The sequence below is a fragment of the Herpailurus yagouaroundi genome, unplaced genomic scaffold (genome assembly GCF_014898765.1).
Source record: "Herpailurus yagouaroundi ecotype Mexico unplaced genomic scaffold, PumYag 221, whole genome shotgun sequence".
Taxonomy (NCBI): Eukaryota; Metazoa; Chordata; class Mammalia; order Carnivora; family Felidae; genus Herpailurus; species Herpailurus yagouaroundi.
Window position 1 is genome coordinate 13,226,028 of NW_024412452.1, and position 26,018 is coordinate 13,252,045.

Genomic DNA, 26,018 nt, shown 5'->3' on the forward strand with positions numbered 1-26,018 from the left:
CCTCTCTCTCTGCCCCTCCCCTGCTCACTCTCTCTCTCTCACTCTCTCTCTCTCACTCTCTCTCACAAAAACAAATAAACATTAAAAAAAAAAAGAAGAAGAAGAAGAAGTGTGAGTCCTTGTACTGTGTTGTTCTTTCTCAAGATTGTTTTGGCTCTACCAGGTGCCTTGCATTTCTATATAAAATTTAGGACCACCTTGTTAGTTTGCAAAAAAACTCTGAGATTTTGATAGGGATTATGTTGTATCTGTAGATCAGTTGGGGGAGTAGTGCCTTCCTAACAATATTAGTTTTCCAGTCTGCAAGCATGAGATGCATTTCCATTTTGCTAGGTCTTTAATTTCGTTCAATGACTTTTGAAGTTTTCAGTGTACAAGCCTTGCACTTCTTTTATTCTTCAAGTTTTTTTTTCACCTTTGTACTTAGCTTATGATATATTTTTCCATGCAGAAAATTTTCATTTTTATGTAATCAAATATAATCAGAATGTATGTATGTATTTATTTATTTAAAGTAAGTTCTACAACCCAATGTGGGGCTTGAACTCATTATGCTGAGATCAAGAGTTGCATTCTCGACTGATTTAGCCAGCCAAACCCCCTCAGTCTAATTTTAGAATGGGTGAGGGGTGCTTGGGTGGCTCAGTCAGGGGAGGGTCTGACTCTTTTTTTTTTTTTTTTTTTAACGTGTATTTATTTTTGGGACCGAGAGAGACAGAGCATGAATGGGGGAGGGGCAGAGAGAGAGGGAGACACAGAATCGGAAACAGGCTCCAGGCTCTGAGCCATCAGCCCAGAGCCCGACGCGGGGCTCGAACTCACGGACCGCGAGATCGTGACCTGGCTGAAGTCGACGCTTAACCGACTGCGCCACCCAGGTGCCCCGTGGGTCTGACTCTTGATCTCAGGGTTGTGAGTTCAAGCCTGGTGTTGGGCGTGGAGCCTACTTTAAAAATGAATAATAAAGTAAAGCGAGCAAAATCTTTGATAGTATTTCCCCAAAGAGATCGATCTGGCTAAAGAAGCATGTAATATGTTGCTCAACATCATTATTCGTTAGAGAAATGCAAGTTAAAAGCACAGGGAGGTACCACTTTACACCTACTATAACCAAATGGCCATAATAAGACAAGGGGCTCCAGGGTGGCTCAGTCGGTTAAGCGTCAGACTCTTGATTTCAGCTCAGTTCATGACCTCGTGGTTCATGCGAGTGAGCCCCATGTAAGGGTCTGTGCTAAAAGCAAGGAGCCTGCTTAGGATTCTCTCTCTTCCTCTCTTTCTGTCCCTCCCTTGCTCTCTCTCAAATCAATAAACATTTTTTTTTGAAAGAAGAAGATAATAATACATGTTGGCCAGGAAGAGAAGAGGAGAAGCAGGAACCCTCTTATGTTGCTGGTATGAATATAACAATGCTTTTCAGTTTGGAAAGCAGTTTGGTCATTTCTTAAAAAGTTTAAGTTAAACTATGACCCTGTAATTCTACTTCTAGGTATCTAGATACCCAAGAGAAATGAAGATCCTTGTCTACATGGGGACTTGCATGTTAATGTTCTCAGCAGCATGTTGATAATAGCCACAAATTGGAAACAGAACAGTTATCTGTCTGCTGGTGAATGGATAAGCAAAATGATATATCCATACAATGGAATGCTTTTCAGCAATATAAGCGAATGAATTACTAATACATGCTACAATGTGGTTCAACCTTGAAAACAGCATGTTGAATGAAAGAATACAAACACAAAATCCCACATATTGTATGATTCCATCTATATGAAATGTCCAAAAAATCTAAATCTATAGAGACAATAAGACAGATTAGTGATTGCCTGGGGGTGGGAATGGTAATTGACTGCAAATGGCCAGAGGGGTCTTTTTAGGGTGATAGAAGTGTTCTCAAACTGGACTGTAGTGATGGATGTCATTATACTGTCATTATACTGTCATTGAATTGTATACTTAAAATGGATGAATTTTGTGGTCTATAAAATATACCTCAATAAAGAGGTTTCTTTTTTTTTTTTAATTTTTTTTTCAACGTTTATTTATTTTGGGGACAGAGAGAGACAGAGCATGAACGGGGGAGGGGCAGAGAGAGAGGGAGACACAGAATCGGAAACAGGCTCCAGGCTCTGAGCCATCAGCCCAGAGCCCGACGCGGGGCTCGAACTCACGGACCGCGAGATCGTGACCTGGCTGAAGTCGGACGCTTAACCGACTGCGCCACCCAGGCGCCCCAATAAAGAGGTTTCTTAAAAAAACACACAAACACACCAATACAGTCAGGATTCTGGGGTTTGTGTCATTTAGGCCATGATCATTCTGATATCCTTAAAAAATGTTAAATCCCCTCCCTTTGTCCTACTATGTTAACAGTTCCAACTTTTATACTTGAACATTTTAATCTGCCTTGAATTTATTTGAGTATATAAAGTGAGATAGGATAAGATATGTTTAATGATAATTTTTGCCCCTAAATTTTGCCTTTATATTGTATAATTTTAGGAGACTTTTTTTAAGTTAAAGAAATTTTAGGAAATTATTTTATTGTATATGTATATTGTGTATATATGTTTCCTTCCTTCTCCTGATATGTTGACAGCATATCATACTTGGCTGTTCTATACCTTGCTTTTCTTTTCTTTTTTTTTTTTTTTTAATTAAAAAAAAATTTTTTAACGTTTATTTATTTTTGAGACGGAGAGAGACAGAGCATGAACAGGGGAGGGGCAGAGAGAGAGGGAGACACAGAATCTGAAACAGGCTTCAGGCTCTGAGCTGTCAGCACAGAGCCCAACGTGGGGCTCGAACTCACGGACCGTGAGATCATGACCTGAGCTGAAGTCGGACGCTTAACTGACCCAGCCACCCAGGCGCCCCTATACCTTGCCTTTCTACATGTCTTAAAGATCTGAAAAATCAACACATAAGAAACTTCCTCAGTCTTTATTTAAATAAATGTAGAATATTTTATTTTTTGGAAAGTATTCCAATTATATGGATATACCATAATTCAACCATTTCCTTCTTTTTTTTCTTAAATTTTTTTAATGTTTATTTTTTGAGAGAGAGAGAGACAGAGTATGAGTGGTGGAGGGGCAGAGAGAGAGGGAGACACAGAATGCAAAGCAGGCCTCAGGCTCCAAGCCATCAGCACAGAGCCCCACGCCGGGCTCGATCTCACCAACTGTGAGATCATGACCTGAGCTGAAGTTGGACCCTCAACCAACTGAGCCACCCAGGTGCCCCAAGCCTCAAACTCTTGATTTCAGTTCAGTTCATGATTTCATAGGTTTGTGAATTGAAGTCCCGTGGCAGGCTCTGCACTAATAGTATGGAGCCTGCTTGGGATTCTCTCTCTCACCTCTCTCTGCCCCTCCCCTGCTTGTTCACACACATTCTCTCTCTCTCTCTCTCTCAATAAATAAATACATTTTTTTAATTAAAAAAAAAAAAAAGTAAGGGCACCTGAATGGCTCAGTTGGTTAAACATCCAACTTTGGCTCAGGTTATGATCTCACAGTTTGTGAGTTCAAGCCCTGTGTTGGGCTCTCTGCTGTCAGCACAGAGCCCATTTCAGATCCCCCATCCTTCTCTCTCTCTGCCCCTCCCCTGCTTGCATATTCTCGTTCTCAAAAATAAACATTAAAAAAAGTAATAATAAAGTAAAATAATTTTTAAATATGCAGAGAAAACATCAGATTACTCCAAATTAAGGGACACTCTATAAAATACCTGACTCTTCAGAATTACCGAGATTATGAACAACCAGGAAAGACAAAACTATAGCTCCAAGAAGACTAAGAAGACATGACAAATGCAATGTGGTATTTTGGATTGGAACAGAAAAAAGGAGAAAGTCTAGTTTAGTTAATAATAATGTACTAATGTTGGCTTCTTAGTTTTGACGAATGCCCTGTGGTAATAATATATAATGTTAACATTGGGGGAAACTGAGTGAAAGGTATCTGGGAACTCTCTATTTTATCTTTGCAACTTCTCTGAAAATGTGAAATTATTCTAAAATAAAAAGTTTATTGTTGGGGTGCCTGGCTGGCTCAGTCAGTAGAACAGGCGACTCTTGATCTCAGAGTTCTAAGTTTAAGCCCCATGTTGGGTGTAGAGATCACTTTAAATTAAATTAAAAAAGAATATTTTAAAAAATCTTAAAAAAAAATTATTCTTAAATAAGTGCCATTAGGAGGTTCCTGCATGGCTCAGTCAGTTGAGCATCCAACTCTTGTTTTCAGCTCGGCATGACCTCACAGTTTCTGAGTTTGAGCCCTACATGGGGCTGTGCATTGACAGTGCAGAGCCTGCTTGGGACTCTCTCTCTCTCTCCCTCTCTCTCTCTTCCTCTCCTCCTTGTGCTCTCTCTCTCAAATAAACTTAAAAAAAAAAAAGTGCCATTAGTGGAAAAACTGGTGAATCCTAATAAAGTCTGTATGTAGTAGAGTTGATAGTATTGTACCAATGTTAAAACCTTAGTGTTGACAAATCTCTCATGATTTGATAAGATGTTAACACTTGGGGAGGCTGGGTGGGTATACAGGAATCTCTCCGATGTTTTTTATCTTTTCTTTACATCTAAAGTTATTCCCAAATTAAAAGTTATTTTTAAAGAAGTGTGCATTTTTTTATTTTGAAAGATACTAACAAATTGCCCTCTTCAGAGAATAACCCAAAAGTAAAATAAAAAATAAAAGGAGAGTGGAATTCCTATGATGATGCTAAAACTACAGCACCTTAAGTCTTCACCATGTATAATTGGCAAACCAGTTCCTCCCTTAATGAACAAAGTTATTTTTTTCCCATTTTAATGATATGTTAAGTCATCATCATCAGTGTAATTTGGAAATTGATTAATTCCGGGGGTGACTGGGTGGCTCATTGGTTGGATGTCCGACTCTTGACTTTGGCTCAGATCATGATCTCACAGTTTGTGAGTTCAAGCCCTGAGTGAGGCCCCAAGCTGACAGCATGAAGCCTATTTGGGATTCTCCCTCTCTGTCTCTCTCTCTCTCTCTCTCTCTGCCCCTCCCCTGCTCATGTATGTGCACAGGAATGCCTGCTTCTCTCTGCAAAATAAATAAATTTAAAAAATTAAAAAGAATTATTTAAAAATAGAAATAAATTTTTATTAAGCTATTTCATATATATTTTTATTTATACATATATTTATATATAATATATATTTATTGTTTATATTTATATAAATGTATATAAATATATATTCGTATATTATATATTCTATATTTTAATATATTTATATATAAATATATGTTAATATGTAAATAATTATATTGATATTAATTAATATATTGTATATTATATGTTTGTATATATTTATATTTTGTATATCATATATTATAATATATATTTTTTATATGTTTATATTTTATTTATATATACATATATATTTTTTATTTTGCAAATGAAAGCCAACCTGAAACTCAGAAGTTAAACTTGGTCAAAGAAATAACTGGTGGTAAAGAGCAAACTAAATATTCTATCTTTTGACTTTGGAACAACATTCTCTCTTAAGAACCCACGTGTGGCTGAATGAAAATACCTGCTAAAGAAGTTTATTGGCCTAGAAAGGAAATGCTGTGTAAACAAACTAATGTCTCTGGATTAGGGTTTTGTTTTTTTAAACCTTATTTATTTATTTAAACTTTTTTTTTTTTTTAATTTATTGTCAAGGTAGCTAACATACAGTGTAGTATTGGCTTCAGGAGCAGATTCCTGTGATTCATCACTTACATACAACACCCAGTGCTCACCCTAACAAAGTGCCCTCCTCAATGCCCATCACCCATTATCCCCACTGCCCCAGTCGTCCACCCCCAATTAACCCTCAGTTTGTTCTCTGTATTTAAGAGTCTGTTATGGTTTGCCTCCCTCTCTGTTTGTATCTTATTTTTCCTCCCCTTCCCCTATGGTCATTTGTTAAGTTTCTCAAATTCCACATATGAGTGAAATCATATGGTATCTGTGTTTCTCTGACTGACTTCATTTTGCTTAGTATAACACCCTCCAGTTCTATCCTCGTAGTTGCAAATGGCAAGATTTCATTCTTTTTCATCACCGAGTAGTGTTCCATTGTGTATATATATATACATCTTCTTTATCCATTCATCAGTTGATGGACATTTGGGCTCTTTCCATATGTTAGCTATTGTTGATAGCACTGCTATTAACATTGGGGTGCATCTGTTTCTTCATATCAACACTCCTGTATCCTTTGGATAAATTCCTAGTAGTGCTATTGCTGGGTATGGGGTAATTCTGTTTTTACTTTTTTGAGGAACCTCCATGCTGTTGTCCAGAGTGGCTGCACCAGTTTGCATTCCCACCAACAGTGCAAGAGGGTTCCCCTTTCTAAACTTTTTTTAAAGTTTATTGGGGCGCCTGGGTGGCGCAGTCGGTTAAGCGTCCGACTTCAGCCAGGTCACGATCTCGCGGTCCGTGAGTTCGAGCCCCGCGTCAGGCTCTGGGCTGATGGCTCAGAGCCTGGAGCCCATTTCCGATTCTGTGTCTCCCTCTCTCTCTGCCCCTCCCCCGTTCATGCTCTGTCTCTCTCTATCCCAAAAATAAATAAACGTTGAAAAAAAAAATTTTTTTTTTAAAAAAAAAAGTTTATTTATTTATCTTGAGAGAGGTGGGGGGAGAGGCAGAGAGAGGGAGACAGACAGAATCCCAAGCAGGTTCCATACTGGCAGCACAGAGCCCAGTGCAGGCTCACCATGAGATCATGGCCTCAACCAAAACCAAGAGTCAGATGCTTAACCGAGTCACCCAGGTGCCCCACTTATTTATTTTGAGAGAGAAAGAGAGAGCGTGTGTGGGGGGAGGGGAATAGACAGAGGGAAAGAGAGAATTCCAAGCAGGCTCATGCTGTCAGCATGGAGCCTGATGCAGGGCTTGATCCCACGAACTGTGAGACCATGACCTGAGCCGATATCGAGAGTCAGACACTTAACAGACTGAGCCACCCTGGCTCTCTTAGATTAGGGGTGTTTAATGGGTGACTTAGCCTCCCAGAGGACATTCAGCAATATCTGGAAACTGTTTGTTTGTTTGTTTGTTTAACACATAGGGAGGAAGAGTTGACTGCTATTGGCATCTAGTGGGTAGAGACCCTGAATGCTACCAAACATTCTACAATGTATAGAACTCTTCCCTACAACAAAGAATGTCAGCCCTAAATGTCAGGAGTGCCAAGGTGGAAAACTGCAATAGATTATATTTCACAAAGCTTTATTCACTTAGTGGATACATCACAACACATATTACAGTTGGGCCATTAATTTATAGCACTAATGAAAACGTGGGCATTCTTAGACTTTCCTTATTTGTACTTTACAATTTGTTGATTAGCAAATAGACTATAGAAAATGTGGAAGGAAAATACTTCATCAACATCATCCTTTGGGGTCAGGGGGCAAGAGCAATAGTAACAGCCAATTTCAACATCACAAGCAGATTGCCTTAAAAATATATATTGAGGGGCGCCTGGGTGGCGCAGTCGGTTGAGCGTCCGACTTCAGCCAGGTCACGATCTCGCGGTCCGTGAGTTCAAGCCCTGCGTCGGGCTCTGGGCTGATGGCTCAGAGCCTGGAGCCTGTTTCTGATTCTGTGTCTCCCTCTCTCTCTGCCCCTCCCCATTCATGCTCTGTCTCTCTCTGTCCCAAAAAAATAAATAAACGTTGAAAAAAAAATTTAAAAAAAATATATTGAAATTTGGGGCACCGGGCTAGATTACTCTGTAGAGCACATGACTCTTGATCTCAGGGTTGTGAGTTCAAGCCCCACGTTAGGTGTAGAGATTACTTAAAGGGGTACCTGGGTGGCTGAGTCAGTTAAGTGTCCAACTCTTGATTTCTGCTCAGGTCATGATCTCACCATTCCTGAGTTCGAGCCCTGCATCAGCCTACAAGCTGAATGTGGGGCTTGCTTGGGATTCTCTCTCTCTGTCCCTCCCCTCCCCCTGGGCAAACTTTAAAAAAAAGATTTTTTTAAATATTTTTTTTAAGTTTATTTTTGAGAGAGAGAGTGTTGAGGGACAGAGAGAAAGAGAATCCCAAGCAGGCTCTGCACTGTCAGCATAGAGTCTGAGGCAGGGCTCAAACCCACAAACCATGAGATCATGACCAGAGCTGAGATCAAGAGTCAGACACTCAACCAACTGAGCCACAGGCACCCCCCCAAAAAAACTTTTTTTTTAAATGTTTATTTATTTTTGAGAGAGAGAGGGAGAGGGAGCACGCACACAAGTGGGGAAGAGGCAGGGAGAGAGGGAGACAGAATCTGAACTCCAGGCTCTGAGCTGGCAGCACAGAGCCCAATGCGTGGCTCAAACCCACAGACCATGAGATCATAACCTGAGCCAAAGTCAGACGCTTAACCAATTGAGCCACCCAGGCGCCTGCCACCCCCCCCATCTTAATAAAATATTTTATTATTTTTTTAACGTTTATTTTTGAGAGACAGAATGCGAGCGGGGGACGGGTAGAGAGAGAAAAGAGGAAGACACAATCCGAAGCTAGCTCCAGGCTCTGAGCTGGACCACAGAGCCTGATGAGGGGCTGGAACCCATAAACCGTTGAGATCATGACCCAAGCCAAAGTCGGACGATTAACCGACTGAGCCACTCAGGCTCCCCATAAAGTTCAACATTAAGAAAAAAAAAAAAAGATCTTATTGGTTCATGAGTTTGAGACCGTTTTGGGCTCTGTGCTGACAGTTCAGAGCCTGGAGCCTGCTTCTGATTCTGTGTCTCCCTCTCTCTCTGCCCCTCCCCCGCTCATGCTCTGTCTCTCAAAAATGAATAAACATTAAAAAAATTTTTTTAATGTTGAACTTTAATTAATAATATGCATGCTGAATTGATGTCTGCAAACTACTTCGAGATACAGTAAAATATAAGAGGGATTGATGGATGGAGAAAGGAATAAATAGATATGTGATAAAGCAAATATAGTAAAATGTTAATTGTAGAATCTAGTGGGTGGGCATATGGAGGTGCACTGTATAATTCTGTTTGTTTTTTTTTTTATATTTGAAAATTTTCATAATATTAGAGGGGAAATTAAAAGCAGAGATTCACACTCTTCCTAACAGACACTGGAAACCACATTGCTGATTTTGCTGGGTGACCTCAGGCAAGTTACTTTTTATATAAATTTAAAAATTTTTTAAGAAGCGCCTGGGTGGCTCGGTTGGTTAGGCATCTGACTCTTGGTTTCGGCTCAGGTCATGATCTTGCGATTCGTGGGTTCAGGCCCAGCATCGGGCTCTGGGCTGATGGTGCAGAGCCTGCTTGGGATTCTGTCTTCCTCTCTCTCTGCCCTTTCCCTACTTGCTCTCTATCTATCTCTCTTTCAAAAATAAACATATAAACATTAAAAAAAATGTTTTTAAAGTTTTTTTAGCATTTTGTTTGTTTTTTAAGCTTATTTGAGAGAGAGAGAGAGAGAGTAGGGGAGAGGGGCAGAGGGAGAGAGAGAGAACCCTAAGCAGGCTCTGCGCTGTCAGCTTAGAGCCCAGTGCAGGGCTCAATCCCATGAACTGTGAGATCATGACCTGAGCCAAAACCAAGAATCAGAGGATCAACCAGCTGAGCCATGTTTTGATTTGTTTTGTTTTGTTTTGTTTTGTTTTGTTTTTTGTTTTGTTTTGTTTAATCTCTATGCCCAGTGTGGGGCACAAACTCATGACCCCAAGATCAACAATCACATTCTCTATTGACTGAGCCAGCCAGGTGCCTCAAGTTACTTAACTTTTTAATTTTCATATGAAGAGTGGTGGTTGTTTGGCTCAAATGAGATCCTAGTATTGTGAGGTTCTAATGAAATAATGTGAAAGCGCTTTGACTAGCATAAAGCACTCTAAGATGCAATACATTATTATTAAGAAGGATGAGTATTTGGCCGATTATGTATCATGGCTCTGGGTGTTCTTGACAACTCTCTGTGTAATGAATGACATTAGCACTGTTTTACCTGCTTTAAATTAGAAGTACAAGCCAAGCATTTCCATAAGAATAAGAATTTCTGTCAAATATTTTTCAAATATCTATGGAAGACTTAGATTCCTATTCTAAGAGGAGAGACTTTTGTATAACTTTAACATTTTTTCTTGTTTTGTAGACTGCCAAGATCTCCACTTAGGGCAGTTGGGAATCTTCGACTCTGGAACACTGGGCAGGAGCTTTGCCATTGGCTGGCCAAGAAAGGGGAGGCAGAATGTCTGCATTGTTACACCATAGAGTTCAAACTTCAAAAGACTTTGGGTTAAACAGTATCATTTACTCTGCAAATGATTGTGTCTTTGCCTGTCTTCTATGATCATCCTAAACTAATGAAACACCTTTCAGGTCTTATGGATTCAGGTTACACTGTATTCTGGATGCTGTGGCAGCTGATACAGGTAGGATAGGCTTGCGTTTTATGGGAAATGTTGGGAAGGAAAGAACTCATCTCTCCAACTCTCCGGTTCTTATTCAAATTAAACATCTGTGCATGTAAAAATTAGGTTAACTAATCTAGGTTGTTGTAGAAAACAGTGCTGAACCTAGAGAAGTGCTTTAGTTGTTATGTTTTTAAAAATATATAATAATGTGAAAGGCAAAGTTTCCTTTTGCTTGATGGCTTAAGTGAATGTTCTGTTATGAAGGTACAATTTGAAAATGGTAGATTATTTCTTTACATTTTATTTTCTGTACTAAATCTTATAAATGATTTTAACTTGCTGTGTGTGTATGTATGAGTGTGTATTCATGTTGATGGGTTTATTGCTCTTTCTAGGGCCTTTGAAAAATGGAGCCAAACTCTCTGAGGACTAAAGTCCCAGCTTTCTTGTCTGATTTGGGGAAGGCCACATTGAGGGGAATCAGAAAGTGTCCCCGATGCGGCACATACAATGGAACCCGGGGACTGAGTTGTAAGAACAAGACATGTGGAACCATATTCCGCTATGGTGCACGGAAGCAGCCTAGTGTTGAAGCTGTCAAAATCATAACAGGCTCTGATCTGCAGGTTTACTCGGTGCGGCAAAGAGACCGGGGCCCTGATCACCGGTGCTTTGTGGAGCTAGGTGTGTCAGAGACGACAATCCAGACGGTGGATGGGACAATCATCACTCAGCTGAGCTCTGGACGATGTTATGTCCCCTCATGCCTGAAAGCTGCCACCCAGAGCGTTGTGGAGAATCAGTGCCAGCACATCAAGCTGGCAGTGAACTGCCAGGCAGAAGCCACCCCTCTGACTCTGAAAAGCTCAGTCCTGAATGCAATGCAGGCCTCCCCAGAAACCAAGCAGACCATCTGGCAGCTGGCCACAGAGCCCACAGGTCCCCTTGTACAGAGGATTACTAAAAACATTTTGGTGGTGAAATGCAAGGCAAGCCAGAAGCATAGTTTGGGGTATTTGCATACATCCTTTGTGCAGAAAATCAGTGCCAAAAGCTTGCCCGAGCGCCGGTTCTTCTGCTCCTGCCAGGCTCTGAAATCGCATAAGTCGAATGCCTCCAAGGATGAGGTGGCCCAGAGGTGTATTCATTTCTTTGCTTGCATCTGTGCCTTTGCCAGTGACGAGACATTGGCTCAGGAATTCTCAGACTTCCTAAATTTTGATTCCAGCGGTAGGTGGTGTGTTGACACAGTTACTCTTTTTCTAAAATGGCAATGAAAGAGTTCCCTGATGGCATTTGGAGATTGTCCTAGCAACCTTCAGAAGCAGTTGCTAGATAATTCAAACGAAAAGCATTCCTTCTTTTAATCCCAGTAAGCACACTTGCATAAAGTTGGTTGGTTGGTTGGTTGGTTGGTTGGTTGGTTCGTCTATTGAAATTAATGATCAAGAGACTTGGGCATTTTCACTGAGACAATGAATCTAGCAAAAGTTAACTTTGCTTTGCTTTTTTGTTGTGTTTTTTTTAACTCTTTCAAAGATGCCCTATATTAATAAAAACAAAGAGCAAACAAACAAACACTTTTATTTTGGCTTGCTTGCTTGTTTCTCATCTTTGAAGATGAGGAAAACTAATACCTTCCTCAAAAGACATTTAAAGACTACATCATCTTTTGTTGTGGTTTTTAACATAGTTTTATCTTATAGATGCTTTTTATTTTCATTTCTTAATGATCTTTAGTTGGCAGTAACTCCCAACTTTTTAGTATTATTTCTCTGTAGAGTCTTTTATCATGTTAATGGTCCATGAACAAAAACCTATGTGTTGGGGAGTTCTTTAAAGGGAATTATGTTATGGGTGGGGTGGCTCAGTCAATTGTGCATCCAACGACTCTTGATTTCAGCTCAGGCTGTGATCTCATGGTCATGAGATTGAGCTCCAAGTTGGCCTCAATGCTGAGCATGGAGCCTGCTTAAGATTCTCTCCCTCTCCCTATGCCCCTCCCCTGCTCATGCGTGTGCTCTCTAAATAAATAAATAAATAAATAAATAAATAAATAAATAGGAATTTATTTTAAAGCAGGCAATCACTCCATAATTTGTGTTTTATAAATTAATTTTTCTCTAGGTAGGGTCCCATACTTACTCTTGGATGGTATTAATAACTAAGAAATGTGTTATATTTTAGGTCTTAAAGAGGTTATTGTGCCCCAGTTAGGTTGCCATTCAGAATCGACAGTATCAGCTTGTGAGTCTACTGCCTCTAAGCCAAAGAAGAGGAAAAAAGAGGAAGTACCTGGTGAGCAGCTGTTTCATTTGTTTGGTGGTGTTGTCTTTAGAGATTGTTTTACTGTATTTTATGTATTTCACTCAATCTTAGCAAATGCAGAAATAATGTTTGTTATGTTTTTTTTCTGAAAAAAGTTTTATCCCTCATTGATAATTCTTTGTGAAATTGAGCTAAGAGTTGGTTCTTTTGGCTGAGTATAAAATCCAACCAGATTCTCCTTTTATTATTGTATATTTTATTTATCCCTTAAATATTTGGGCCAGTTTTACACCTTAATTTGCCATAGGATAGTGTTATGAAGTTTTCATCCATAGAGCATTTTTAAAAATTTGTGACAATGGTTAATTATATCTTCTGCACTAATTTAAGAGTATAGTTTCTTATCTGTATTTTCAATATGTGGCATCATATATATATATATTTTCTTTTTTAATGTAAATGTACCAGTGGCAATTAAGGAGTCATATAAGTCAATATGAAAATAGTGAAGTGCTTTTGTAAATAAGTGTTGCAAGTCCTAGACTCTAAACAAAAGAAAAATACTACCAGTCTACACATGTAAGCAGGAACATTTTTGTGGTGAGAGGGAGTATTTTTGGAAGTGGGTCAAATGGTCATGCACAGGAGTTTTGATGCTGGGATGTTGGAGAAAGATGGAGAAAAAAGTGACATGGGCATTTCTGTTTTTGAGAAGTAATTCTGGCAGCAATATAGAGCAGAGACTGTTGTTAAGTGTTTATTTATTGTTCTTTCCCAAGAAAACCTGAAAGCAAAAAAAAAAAAAAAAAAAAGTTCTTATCCTTTGACTCAGTAGTCCTGATTCTGAGGAAATAATCCTCGATACAGGAAAAACATTTTGTCCACAGATGTTAACTTTACAATTATTTATAATATTGAAAAATTAAAACCAAATAAGGGCCAACCACTAGGGGTAGTTAAATAAACCATAATAAATTAACTTGATAGAATATTAGGCAGCCATTGAAAATTATTATAAAGAAGTAGAAAGAAATGTTTAGATAACTCAGGTAAAATACAGAATGCTCAGTAAAATTTGATTTTCATACAAACAATAATTTTTAGTATAAGTATGTCCCATGCAATATTTGGAACATACCTATATTAAAAAGCCATTTATTTGAAATTTAGATTTTTTTTTTTTTTTTTTTGCTAAATTTGGTGATCCTGGGATAATCACAGTTACTTAAAATCACTAAACCAGCAAAATCAGCTACACACACACACACACACAATTTTTCTGGTAGTTCACCAGAAAATTGATAGTGATTGAGAAGTGGGAACAGTGGGTGAATTTTTTTTCTTCTTTTCACTTCTAGGTCCCACACCCACATCCCAATTTCCAGTAAAGAGCATATAAAACTTAAAATGTTATGTATTAATGCTAATGTTAATTCCTTCTAGAAGCTGAAGCTAACTTAGACCTTAGCAAAGACATTTTATGTTTTAGACTCTTAAGAAATTAATATTGAATTGATTTATATTCTGCAGACATATTATTAAATTATTAAATCACTATAATGATGTGTGGTTTAGGTGCACAGACGAACAGTTCACTGCTGCCTCAGGATGCAGTGAGCAGTAATCTAAGGAAAAGTGGCCTGAAAAAACCTGTGGTTGCTTCTTCATTAAAAAGGCAGGGTAAGTTTCCCTTAGCCAGGGTAGGCTAAAGAGGTGGAAAATCATCCCGAAGAAGCCCAAAGCAATATAATCAAAAGAAATGTTGCATGTTATCCCCCAAAGAGTGGTAAGATAAACACGAGCAGGCACTGAGGCTGCGATCTATTCTGTTCCACTGGTTTCAAATCATACCCAGACCCAAATTGTGTCTTTTTAACGACAAACGCAGCAAAGATTCCTTCATGTTTTGGCAGCACATGTTCTATAAGATATTTTCCTTTTGTTGCCTGTTACCCACATGCAGTTGGTGTGGAGCCTCAAACTTGAAGAAATATATTTTATAATTCTGCAGGGATAAATATTTGCTGAGAAAGGCAAATATAATCTGTTCTCCCAAGTTGAAGTTTGGGGCACCTGGCTGGCTCAGCCAGTAGATCATGTGACTCTTGATCTCAGGGTTGTGAGTACAGGCCCCATGTTGGGCATAGAGATTACTTAATCAATCAATCAATCAATCAATCAACCAATTAAAAGTCAACATGCGTTAAAAAAAAAATGAAGTTTGAAAACATACCTAAAAGCAGTAGCATGGTTATCTTTCTGAACTTATGAGACAAAATAACTTAATTTGAACATAGCCTATATATTTACTTTTCTATTCAGCATAATTAGGCCCATACATTTGGGGATCAACATTTTCTTAACTCTCATATATTATGGCTGAGTGATTAAAAACTAGATATCATCCCTGCACTCATACTGTGGTTTTAAAGACAAGATCAGTACATAAATAGCATATAATACAAAACCAAATCTTAATTAACCAATTAGCTAAGAACTGACATATTCCAGGAATAAATGTTTTTGGAAGCTCAAGAAGTAAACAAATCAAAAATATCAGGTAGAAGATTTTTAACAGATCTCCATCACTTCCTTTGGTACAAAGGAAAAATAAAATAAAATAAAATAAAATAGATTTTCATCCAAATTATCACTAAATACATTTACCTAATGAGAATTTTAGTTTCAAATGAATAGTAGTTGTGGCATCCTTATCTCCTGATTTATAGATCTCTAAAGCAACCGTTATACAAGGCCATTCTTAAGTTTGCAGTTTCTTTTTTTCAAAGATTTTATTTTTAAGTAATCTCTGCACCCAATGTAAAGATAGAACTCATGACCCCAAGGTCAAGAGTCACATGCTCCACTGACTGAGCCAGCAAGGCTCTCCTCCAATTTGCAGTTTAATGTTGAAAGGCTGCAAACCTTCTGTGGTTAATAATCACAACTTTTCAATTTTTTTCTAGATGGATTCTTTTTTTTTTTTTTTAAGTTTATTTATTTATTTTGAGAGAGAAAGTGAGCAGGGGGGGAGGCAGAGAGAGAATCCAAGCAGGCACTGTACAGTCAGCACAGAGCTCGGTGCTAGGCTTGAACTCACAAACCATGAGATCATGACCTGAGCCCAAACCAAGAGTCAGACACTCAACCAGCTGAGCAACCCAGCACCCCTCTAGATGGATTAAAAAAAAAAAAAATCCTAGAATTTTCCATTTCATTTAATGTATCTAATTTCTTTAAATTTCAGCTTGTTGCTCTTTTCTGTACAAAATCCGCAGCTTTTTCAGACTTCAGTTAACTGTTGTTTTTGCAAAAAAACCCATAAAAATTACTGAAAAGTTTTTTGTTTGTTTTTCCTAGCCTGTGGTCAGCTGTTAGATGAGGCTCAAGTGACCCTGTCCTTCCAAGACTGGCTGGCCAGTGTCACAGAACGCATCCATCAAACCATGCACTATCAGTTTGATGGTAAGTATTGGTCGCCCAACTTAGCTATTGCTGAAAGTAGAAGAATTAAAGTAATTGTGTTGTAGTTCTATTCTGGTTTTTTTGACTTAAGTTTTTGTTTTAATTCCAATATAGTTAGCATTCAGTGTTATATTAGTTTCAGGTATACGATATAGTGATTCCATAATCCCATACATCATCTGGTGTTCATCACTACAAGTGCATTCCTTAATCCCCATCACATATTTCACCAATCCCCCGACTCTCCTCCCCTCTGGTAACCATCAGTTTGTTCTCTGTAGTTAAGAGTCTGTTTCTTGATTTCTCTCTCTCTCTCTGTCTCTTCTTTTCCTTTGTTTTGTTTCTTAAATTCCACATTAGAGTGAAATCATATGATATTTGTCTTTCTCTGACTGACTTATTTCACCTATCATTATACACTCTGGCTCTATCCATGTTGTTGCAAATGATAGTTCTGTTCTGTTTTGATAGGAAAAGTAATTAGGTTTCAGTCCAGCGTGCATTAGGCCACAAGAAAGTAGAGATTTATTTATTTTTTTTTTTAATTTTTTTTTTCCAACGTTTATTTATTTTGGGGACAGAGAGAGACAGAGCATGAACGGGGGAGGGGCAGAGAGAGAGGGAGACACAGAATCGGAAACAGGCTCCAGGCTCCGAGCCATCAGCCCAGAGCCTGACGCGGGGCTTGAACTCACGGACCGCGAGATCGTGACCTGGCTGAAGTCGGACGCTCAACCGACTGTGCCACCCAGGTGCCCCAAGAAAGTAGAGATTTAAATGAAATAAAGGAATAATCACATCATTAAAACACAGGACTAGCAGAATGAATTTAGAGATGGAGGAGCGCAAATAGTAAATAATAAGTAAAGGTAGATGGCCTTGGTCTTAGGGTATGCCTGTCTGTGCACACATGTATATGGACGTGTGTTAGGTGAGAGAGATGCCAAAGCCTTAGAAGATCATTCTAACTCTCAAACTTAAAATCAGAGCAAGGGAGGAAAACGTTTAGAAAAAAATCTAAATATGTGAGACTAAGATAGTTATATAAAATTACATAGACATATTAAGGAAGATTGGAGAATACAGGCTGGATTTGGGTTGATTGTGATAACTTCATGGGACCTCAGCAATTTCAGAGGTGGACCAGCCAACCAGTCCTGGCCCATAGCCTTAAAAACATCCTTGATGGCTAGTTTTCCAGGCTTTGTCCAGTAGTGAGGAGCTCACCACTTTTTCAGGCAGCTCATAACATTGCTGGACAGTGAGAGCTGTGAGGAAAGTGTTCCTCACACTAAGTAGAAATATTTGCTTCTAATACTTACTGTTGGTTCTGGTTCACTCTAGCCACATGGAGTAGGCCTGTTCTAAGTGACAGTCCCTACCACTGCGCACATAGCTGTCATGCTGCCTGACAGGTCTTCTTTTCTCCAAGTGATACATCTTAGGTCTTCAAACACTCCTCATAGCATATTTGCAGACCTCATATAATTGTAATGTTCTTTGCTGAATATGTTGCAGTTTATGATTATCATTTTAATCTTTTTTTTAAGTTTACTTATTTATTTTGGGAGAGAGAGAAAGAACGTGAGCAGGGAAGGGGCAGAGAGAATGGGAGAGAGAGAATCCCAAACAGGCTCCACACTGTCAGCGCAGAGCCTCACTTGGGGCTCCATCTCACAAACCATGAGATCATGACCTGAGCTGAGATCAAGAATCTGACACTTAACCGACTGAGCCACCCAGGCGTCCAATGACTGTCATTTGAAAAATGAAACAGGTGGCTGGCTGGCTCAGTCGGTAGAACATGTGATTTTTGATCTCAGGGTTGCAAGTTTGAGCCCCACATTGGGTGTAGAGATTATTTAAAAATAAAATCTTTAGGGGGGCGCCTGGGTGGCTCAGTCGGTTAAGCGTCCAACTCCTGGTTTCTGCTCAGGTCATGATCTCGCAGTTCGTGAGTTCAGGCCCCATATCGGCTCCATGCTGACTGTGGAGCCTACTTGGGATTCTCTCTCCCTCTTCCTCTGGCCCTCCTCCACTTGTACTCTCTCTCTGTCTCTAAAAATAAATAAATAAAATGAAATAAAATCTTTAGGGGCACCTGTGTGGCTCAGTTCATTAAGTGACTGACTTCAGTTCAGGTCATGATCTCGCAGTTCATGAGTTAGAGCTGTACATTGGGCTCTGTGCTTACAGCTCAGAGCCTAGAGCCTGCTTCAGATTCTGTGTCTCCCTCTCTCTCTTCCCCTTCCCCACTCTGTCTCTCTCTGTCTCAAAAACTGACATTAAAAAAAAGTTATAAAAAAATAAAATAAAATCTTTTATAAATACATACATACATACATACATACATACATACATACATACATACGAGGCACCTGGGTGGCACAGTCGGTTGATCATCCAACTATTGGTTTTGGCTCAGGTCATGAGCTCACGGTTTGTGGGTTCAAGCCCCATGTCAGGCTCTGTGCTGACAGTACGGAACCTGCTTAGGATTCTCTCTCCCTTGCTTTCTGCCCTTCCCCTTCCCCTACTCCCTCTCTTTGTCTCTCTCTCAAAATAAATAAATAAACTTGAAAAAATTATTTATAAATAAATAGATAAATAAATAAATAAGACACTCCAAAGTGAATAGTAGCTCAAAAGGAGACAATCAACAGGAGATGAGTTTTGAAAGATTATAATAGTTACGGCTTCATGGTAAGGGAAGAGACAAGAATGGAGATCTTACAATACATGTTTAATTTTGTTTATATTAATTCAGAATAAATAAAACTTCAGAAGTTACTTTTTAGAAATATGAAATAAATTAAGAGTTTCAAAGAGTCTATGTTTGGGTCTGCCTGGATGGTTCACTCAGTTTAGTGTCTGACTCTTGATCACACCGCAGGTCCTGATCTCACAGTTCATGAGACTGAGCCCCGCATTGGGCTCAGCACTGACAGCATGTGGACTGCTTGGGATTTTCTCTCTCTGCCCCTCCCCTGCTCTCTTTCTCTTAAAAAAATAATAAATAAATAAAATAGTCTGGTTTTTTCCTGTTAAAATTGTATTTATTTACTATTTGAAGTAATGTAATAAGTACCTATAAACCGACCTCCCCAAATCAAAGATAGAATGCCAACAATAATGTAAGATGCACACGGTGGTCCCTCTCTGTCCCATTCTCCATTACCACTCCTCCTCACCATCTCCATTACCACTACCTTTGTCAAAGTCATCATCATCTCTCCTGGACTGTGAATCTGTATGTTTTATGTGGGCTTTTCAAGAGTAATTTGTACGTCTAAACCCTGGCATCACATCACCTGAGTTCTAGTTAGTTAGCACTTCTTTTAGACCAGTCATGATCTCTGCATGTAGCCCACAATCTAAGTTCAAGATGAAAAATTTTAAGATTCCTTTGTATGGTGACTTTTCCAAACTGTCCATATATCACTGTTTTAGTGACTCAGAAGCGGTGACAGTTTTGTCATTGACATTCTGCATTCAATAAAGTATATAAAAACATTTGAAAGAACGTAAAGTCTTTCTGTGGACTTCTAGAAAACCTTTTATTTTTATTTTTCTTGGTTTGACCTTTGTTTCAAAAAGGCATCTGAGGAGTGCCTGGCTGGCTCAGTTGGTAGAGCATGAGACTCTTGATCTCAGGGTTGTAAGTTCAAGCATCACACTGGGTATGGAGCCTACCTAAAAAAACAAAAAACAAAATAACAACAAAAAAAAACTTCTTTAAATAAAAAGGCATCTGAACTGTCTTTAAGAGTCTTCTTTAAGAACCATTCTTGGGATGTCTGGGTGGCTCGGTAGGTTAAGCGTCTGACCCTTAAATTTGGCTCAGGTCATGATCCCAGGGTCGTGGGATCGAGCCCTATGTTGGGCTCTACACTGAATGTGGAACCTGCTTAAGATTCTCTCTCTCTCTCTCTCTCTCTCTCTCTCTCTCTCTCTCAGGGGCACCTGGTGGCTCAGTCAGTTAAGTGTCCAACTCTTGATTTCAGCTCAGATCATGATCTTACAGTTCATGAGTCCGAGCCCCACATCAGGTTCTGTGCCAACAGTGCAGAGCCTGCTTGGGATTCTCTGTCTCCCTCTTTCTCTGCCCCTTCCTGCTCATGCTCTCTCTCTCAAAAATAAATATTTTTTTTAAAAAGATACCCACTCTCTCTCTCTGCTCCTCCCCAACACCCCACTCCTGTGTCTGCACGTACTCTCTCAAATTAAAAAAAAAAAAAGAACCATTCTTTAAGTTGTATCTAGCCAGATAGTAGTTCTGGAACAGGTTTTTTTGTTTGTGTTTTGTTTTGTTTGTAAGCTCTATACCTGATGTGGAGCTTGAACTCACAACCCTGAGATCAAGAGTCACTTGCTCTACCACTGAGCCAGCCAGGCACCCTCCTCATGGACAGTTTTTAAAGAAAACTCTGACCTCTTCCAACCCCTCCGCTAACATTGTTTCTGCTGCCTTTTTGTTGACCTTAGTGTCTTGCAAGTTTCTATAAGAGGTTTTTTACATATTTTCAAAACATTTTGCCTTCTTAGAGATCATATTCAGAGAGAAAGACCGATGCTTGTTGGATAAACAGTGTCCTGACTTTGTGGCACTCTTGGCCCAGACCATCTGAGTGACACCTTGCAGTTACTTTGCTTGGACATAAATGCACATAGCAAATGCTTGGAGACAGTGAGCAGGATTGAATCAAATTTACCTTCTCAACTCAGCCTCATTGTACTCACCTCATTTCAGATACTCTTTAAAGGGAAAAGTCTGGGCTATGCTGGTGTTTATGAAACTGAGGAATTGAAAAGTTATCTTTGGCAGATGACAAGGGTCTGTTGTATTTGTCATAATAGAGATCAAGAGTAGGGCTGGTGACAGTGCTTGACTCATAAAGGTCAATCAAAGCCTTTTTGCCTCTGTATAAAGCGGTCTCAGTGGCATTTTTAGTTGTTAGTGCCATCCAATTCCATTTCTTCCACTTCTCCCTACGTGTCAGAAAGCCCACTGAGCTTCTTTAAACGAGTTTCTTCTTATTTGATATAGGCAAACCAGAGCCACTGGTGTTCCACATTCCTCAGTCCTTTTTTGATGCTCTGCAACAAAGAATATCTATAGGAAGTGCAAAGAAACGGCTTCCCAACTCCACCACAGGTATGGGATTTTTTTTCCTCAGGAACAACAATAGATATCTTGACCTTAGAGAATTATGCTTAGAGAAACCGTGTGGTATTTTCAGGATTAGGACTTCTAGTCACATGCTCAAAACATGAAGCCTTAGCCAGTCAGCTCTTGGAATAATGATCACTCCCCTCAAAGGTACCATACTTATTCCAGTAAGAGTTAATGGAAAAATTCAGAAAGCACAAACTTGGTAAAAGGACAGTGAAGTGTAATGAGGGTGCCCACTAAGAAGTTTGACATTTTCTAGATATGAACCAATTTCAGCAAAAGCATTGTAAGTTCCAGGTGTTATTTGCACTGGCTTCTTGGAAGCATATTACAATCTGTACCAAAAACAAAAACTTGTTTTTCATGGTTCCCAATTTTGATGAAGGAAGATTTTATTTTTAGAGTAATTCTTAGGCTTGGAACCCTTTATAATTACATTATTCTGGTGCTTATTTCTTGGTTTTCTATTACATCTTCTACTAGAAATTTCATGATACTTATTAGGTAGTGTAAGGAAACGAGGGAGAGAGGAGGAAGAATAGATAGCTCAGTGATAAATAGCCCAAGAGTAACTATAGCTGGACATCAATGCTATTTCTTTAGTTAGTAGTTATTTGATGATTATAATAGGGACTGAGGTTTAATTCTATCTTTGAGGTTGAATTCTATCTGTGAATCACTGTTTAGGGCTATAAAAATCTTTGTCTTCACAGCTTATCTATCTGAGGCAGTGTTGATTCTTTCTTTCACCTTAAACTTTAGGCCTCCTAATACATTACTTTTAACCCATCCTTTAGCTATTTTTGCAGGCCTTTTAGTGAAACCCCTTTATAATCCTTCAGGCAAGGCAACAGGTTGGCAACCATGTTAACTGGCCTAAACTCCATGTAATTCTTTTAAGAACTATAATTTGACCTCTGGTATATCTAAAGTTGTGAGAGGTTGTAAGGTGCTGTTTTATAATGGAGTCCTGTGCGTGTAGCTATACCAAACAAAGAAATCAGTTGCTAAGGTAGCAAAAATAAGTAGCATCTCAAAGAAGCATCAGAGACATCTGTTAGCAGAAATCCATATCATTTGATTTACCACATTTCTGCCAAACCTATTACAGATTTGCCTCTAGAATTTCTTTTTTAAAAGTGCTGAGATTCTATAAGGAAAGGATAGCACTGCACTGAACTTTCTAAAAACTGGATAACAAATACAATGAAAGAGAATGTTATTTTTTTGGTAGTCTAATCTTGTTCCCTTCTTACATTGAAGCTTTTGTTCGGAAAGACGCCTTGCCACTGGGAACCTTTTCCAAGTATACCTGGCATATCACTAATATCCTGCAAGTTAAACAAATCTTAGATACCCCAGAGGTAAGAGTGTATTTCTACAATAGTAGGAGGGCAAAGAGGGGAAGAAAGAGAAGCAAGTGCAGGAAGTATGTTTGCACCAATTCCTTGAGTTATAGACACTGAAGAGAATTCCTTTTTTTCATACTAAAAGATTATTCAGAAATATTCATGGCTGCATAGTTCTGACTGTGATTTTAATGGGTATTCCCTGTGGTTTGAAAAAGTATCTTAAATTGGAATATCCTTTTTCTTTGCCTTTAGGATCAGAAAACAGAGATCATTTTTCTTGTGAATTAGATAATGAACCCCTACTAGCTATGGTGAGCCCTACATTAACCGGCAGGGAGCTAGAAATTATATAAATAATTTGAGATAATATACTATTTGTGAGCTCAATGAACTCAGCACAATTAAATGCTTCTCCACAAACTGCAATTCAGTTCTCATTAGAAAAATGACCCTTAATTATTTGGCATTCTTTTTTGCAAGAGGAATATTAGACATTTTTAAACATTTTCTTTTTCAAGCAGATCCTAAAAATTTGAGGCTTTTCCCTTCCTACAGTAATGGAATATTGTAGAAAATTCAGCATAGTGTGGTTTGATACATTAAGATTAGCTTAATTGCAAGGCATTGTTACTTTCAGAAAAAGAATAAGTTGTTTGGTAGTTATAAAACTTACATGTGAACCCTAGAAAAGCCCTGTGTTAGCACTAAAGGCACTTGAGGAACCTCTTTAATTGTTGGATGTTACAGAGATAGCTTCTCGCCTGGAGCAAGTGTTCAGGGAGGCACTATCACTGTCAAGTGAAGGAAGAGAACTAATTGATAATCTTGGAGTGTCGGTCTGTTTGGGCATTACTTACCTGCATCGCCTCATTCAAACTCACAACCATGTATTGGTATTAACTGAATTTTGCCGATGAGAAAGGCTATATGCCCTGCTGTTTAGTGGCAAAGACCAATTCAAGTTCTGTCTGGCTTAGTCCCAAGGATGGTGTGAAGCATACAAGGTGTTAGGCCAGCTGTAGATGCTGTCAGTAGAGCTTTTAGGAGAAGAATCATGCTAGCAGAGCAGGAGGGAAGGGAACAAAACTGATTTGAGAGCAAGTCTATGCCAGCAGCCATTGCATGGCCATGAAGATGTTAGAGGTTCAGTTCATAGATAGTTTGGCTGGGGTTCAAATTAAAGTTATAGAGAAAAAAAGGAAAGTCATGAATGATGTAAAGGAGAAAAGGCAGATTTCTTGATAGCATTTACTTGAAAATACAAGAGGAGGTTTCCATTAATTTGAGTGTAACAAAAAAGAATAAGTGAAAGATCTGTTGTCATCCAAATGTTTGTCTACTTTGAAAGTTTTTCCTTTCTCACCTTTCTTGGTATTGACTTCATGTCCAGATGCCCTTGGAAATCACTCGGAGTTTTATCCAGAACCGGGATGGGACTTATGAGCTGTTTAAATGCCCTAAAGTGGAAGTAGAGAGCATAGCAGAAACCTATGGTCGTATAGAAAAGCAACCCGTGCTGCGACCTTTGGAACTAAAAACTTTTCTCAAAGTTGGTAAGTGAAATTGTGCTTTCAATAGCGCATTTTCCTTTGAAGGTTAGCTGTGTGCACTGAACTGTCCTAGACATTGGATCTTGACCTTAAACAAAGAAGACACATGCATTCATCTTGTAAAGGCCATCATGGAATAAAGTGTTTTGTTTCTTTTGAAACAATGCTTTTAAAATAAAATTATAAGGGGCACCTAGCTGACTCAGTCAGTGGAGCACATGACTCTTGATCTTGGGGTTGTAAATTTGAGCTCCATGTTGGGTATAGAGATTACTTAAAAATAAAATCTCTAAAAATAAATAGAATAGAATAGAATAGAATAGAATAGAATAGAATAGAAGTAATAAATACATATTCATTATAGAGAAATCATAGATTTCATTATAGACCATAAAGGAGAAAAGTAAACGACCTATAAGCTCATGCACCATAGAAGACATCACCATTAAGATTTTAGGGGTGCCTGGTGGCTCAGTCAGTTAACCTTCTGACATCGGCTCAGGTCATGATCTCGCAATTTGTGAGTTTGAGCCCTGCAACAGGTTCTGTGCTGACAGCTCAGAGCCTGGAGCCTACTTCAGATTTTGTTTCTCCCTCTCTGTCTGCCCCTCCCCCTGCTCGCACTGTGTGTGTGTGTGTGTGTGTGTGTGTGTGTGTGTGTCTCAAAAATAAACATTAAAGGGGCGCCTGGGTGGCGCAGTCGGTTAAGCGTCCGACTTCAGCCAGGTCACGATCTCGCGGTCCGTGAGTTCGAGCCCCGCGTCGGGCTCTGGGCTGATGGCTCGGAGCCTGGAGCCTGTTTCCGATTCTGTGTCTCCCTCTCTCTCTGCCTCTCCCCCGTTCATGCTCTGTCTCTCTCTGTCCCAAAAAAATAAATAAACGTTGAAAAAAAAATGTTCAAAAATAAACATTAAAAAAAAAAAGAATTTGGCATATCTCCTTTTAGACTCTGTTCTACACATGAAAAGAGTTTGCAAAACATGGGCTCATACCTCAGATACTTTTTTAACTTAAAAATATTATCATGACAGCTTTCCATATCTACCTTAAACATTATTTTTAAAATTTTTTTAAAAGTTTATTCATTTTTGAGAGAGAGAGAGAGAGAGAGAGAAAGAGAGAGAGCATGAGTGGGGGAGGGGCAGAGAAAGAGGGAGACACAGAATCTGAAGCAGGGTCCAGCACAGAGCCCAACGTGGGGCTCGTACTCACGAACTGTGAGATCATGACCTGAGCCAAAGGTGGACGCTTTAACCGACTGAACCACGCAGGTGCCTCTTAAACAATATTTTTTTAACTTTTTAAAATTTTATAAAACATACAGAATATAAAAATTATCATTTTAGGGGTGCCTGGGTGATTCAGTTGGCTAAGTGTCCGACTCTTCGGCTCAGGTCGTGATCTCATAGTTCATGGGTTCGAGTCCCACATCAGGCTCTGCATTAACAGTGCGAAGTCTGCTTGGGATCCTCTCTCTCTTCTCTCTCTCTACCCCTCCCCTGCTCACTCTCTGTCTCTCAAAATAAATAAATAAACTTAAAAAAATTTTTTAAATAAAATAGTTTACCATTTTAACCATTTTTAAGTGTATAGTTCTCAGGCATGAAGCATATTTACATTGTTGTGCAACTATTACCATCATCCATCTCCAGAACTTTTTTGTCGCCCTCCACTGAAACTGTACCATTAATTAGTAACTCCCCACTCTCACCTCACCCCTGGTCCCTGGCAACAACCATTCTATTTTCTGTCTCTATTAATTTGACTACTTTAGGCAGCTTATGTAAGTACAATCAT

At 39.0% G+C, this 26,018-nt stretch overlaps 1 protein-coding gene across 4 annotated transcripts in view; it reads left to right on the plus strand.

The window, feature by feature from the left end:
- The window catches only part of CUNH2orf42 (chromosome unknown C2orf42 homolog), a 33,704-nt gene that overhangs the window by 5,082 nt on the left and 2,604 nt on the right, over nucleotides 1-26,018 (plus strand). For 2 of the 4 annotated variants that reach the window (XM_040458631.1, XM_040458632.1), the window contains exons 2-9: nucleotides 10,152-10,431; nucleotides 10,809-11,643; nucleotides 12,601-12,711; nucleotides 14,257-14,361; nucleotides 16,042-16,146; nucleotides 21,194-21,301; nucleotides 22,583-22,683; nucleotides 24,062-24,224. In XM_040458631.1, coding sequence (XP_040314565.1) covers nucleotides 10,821-11,643; nucleotides 12,601-12,711; nucleotides 14,257-14,361; nucleotides 16,042-16,146; nucleotides 21,194-21,301; nucleotides 22,583-22,683; nucleotides 24,062-24,224 — 1,516 coding nt within the window. In that variant the 5' untranslated portion in view covers nucleotides 10,152-10,431; nucleotides 10,809-10,820. Of the gene's footprint in view, nucleotides 1-1,329; nucleotides 1,396-10,151; nucleotides 10,432-10,808; nucleotides 11,644-12,600; nucleotides 12,712-14,256; nucleotides 14,362-16,041; nucleotides 16,147-21,193; nucleotides 21,302-22,582; nucleotides 22,684-24,061; nucleotides 24,225-26,018 lie in introns of all 4 variants that reach the window. The other 2 variants (XM_040458629.1, XM_040458630.1) reach the window with 2 other exon arrangements.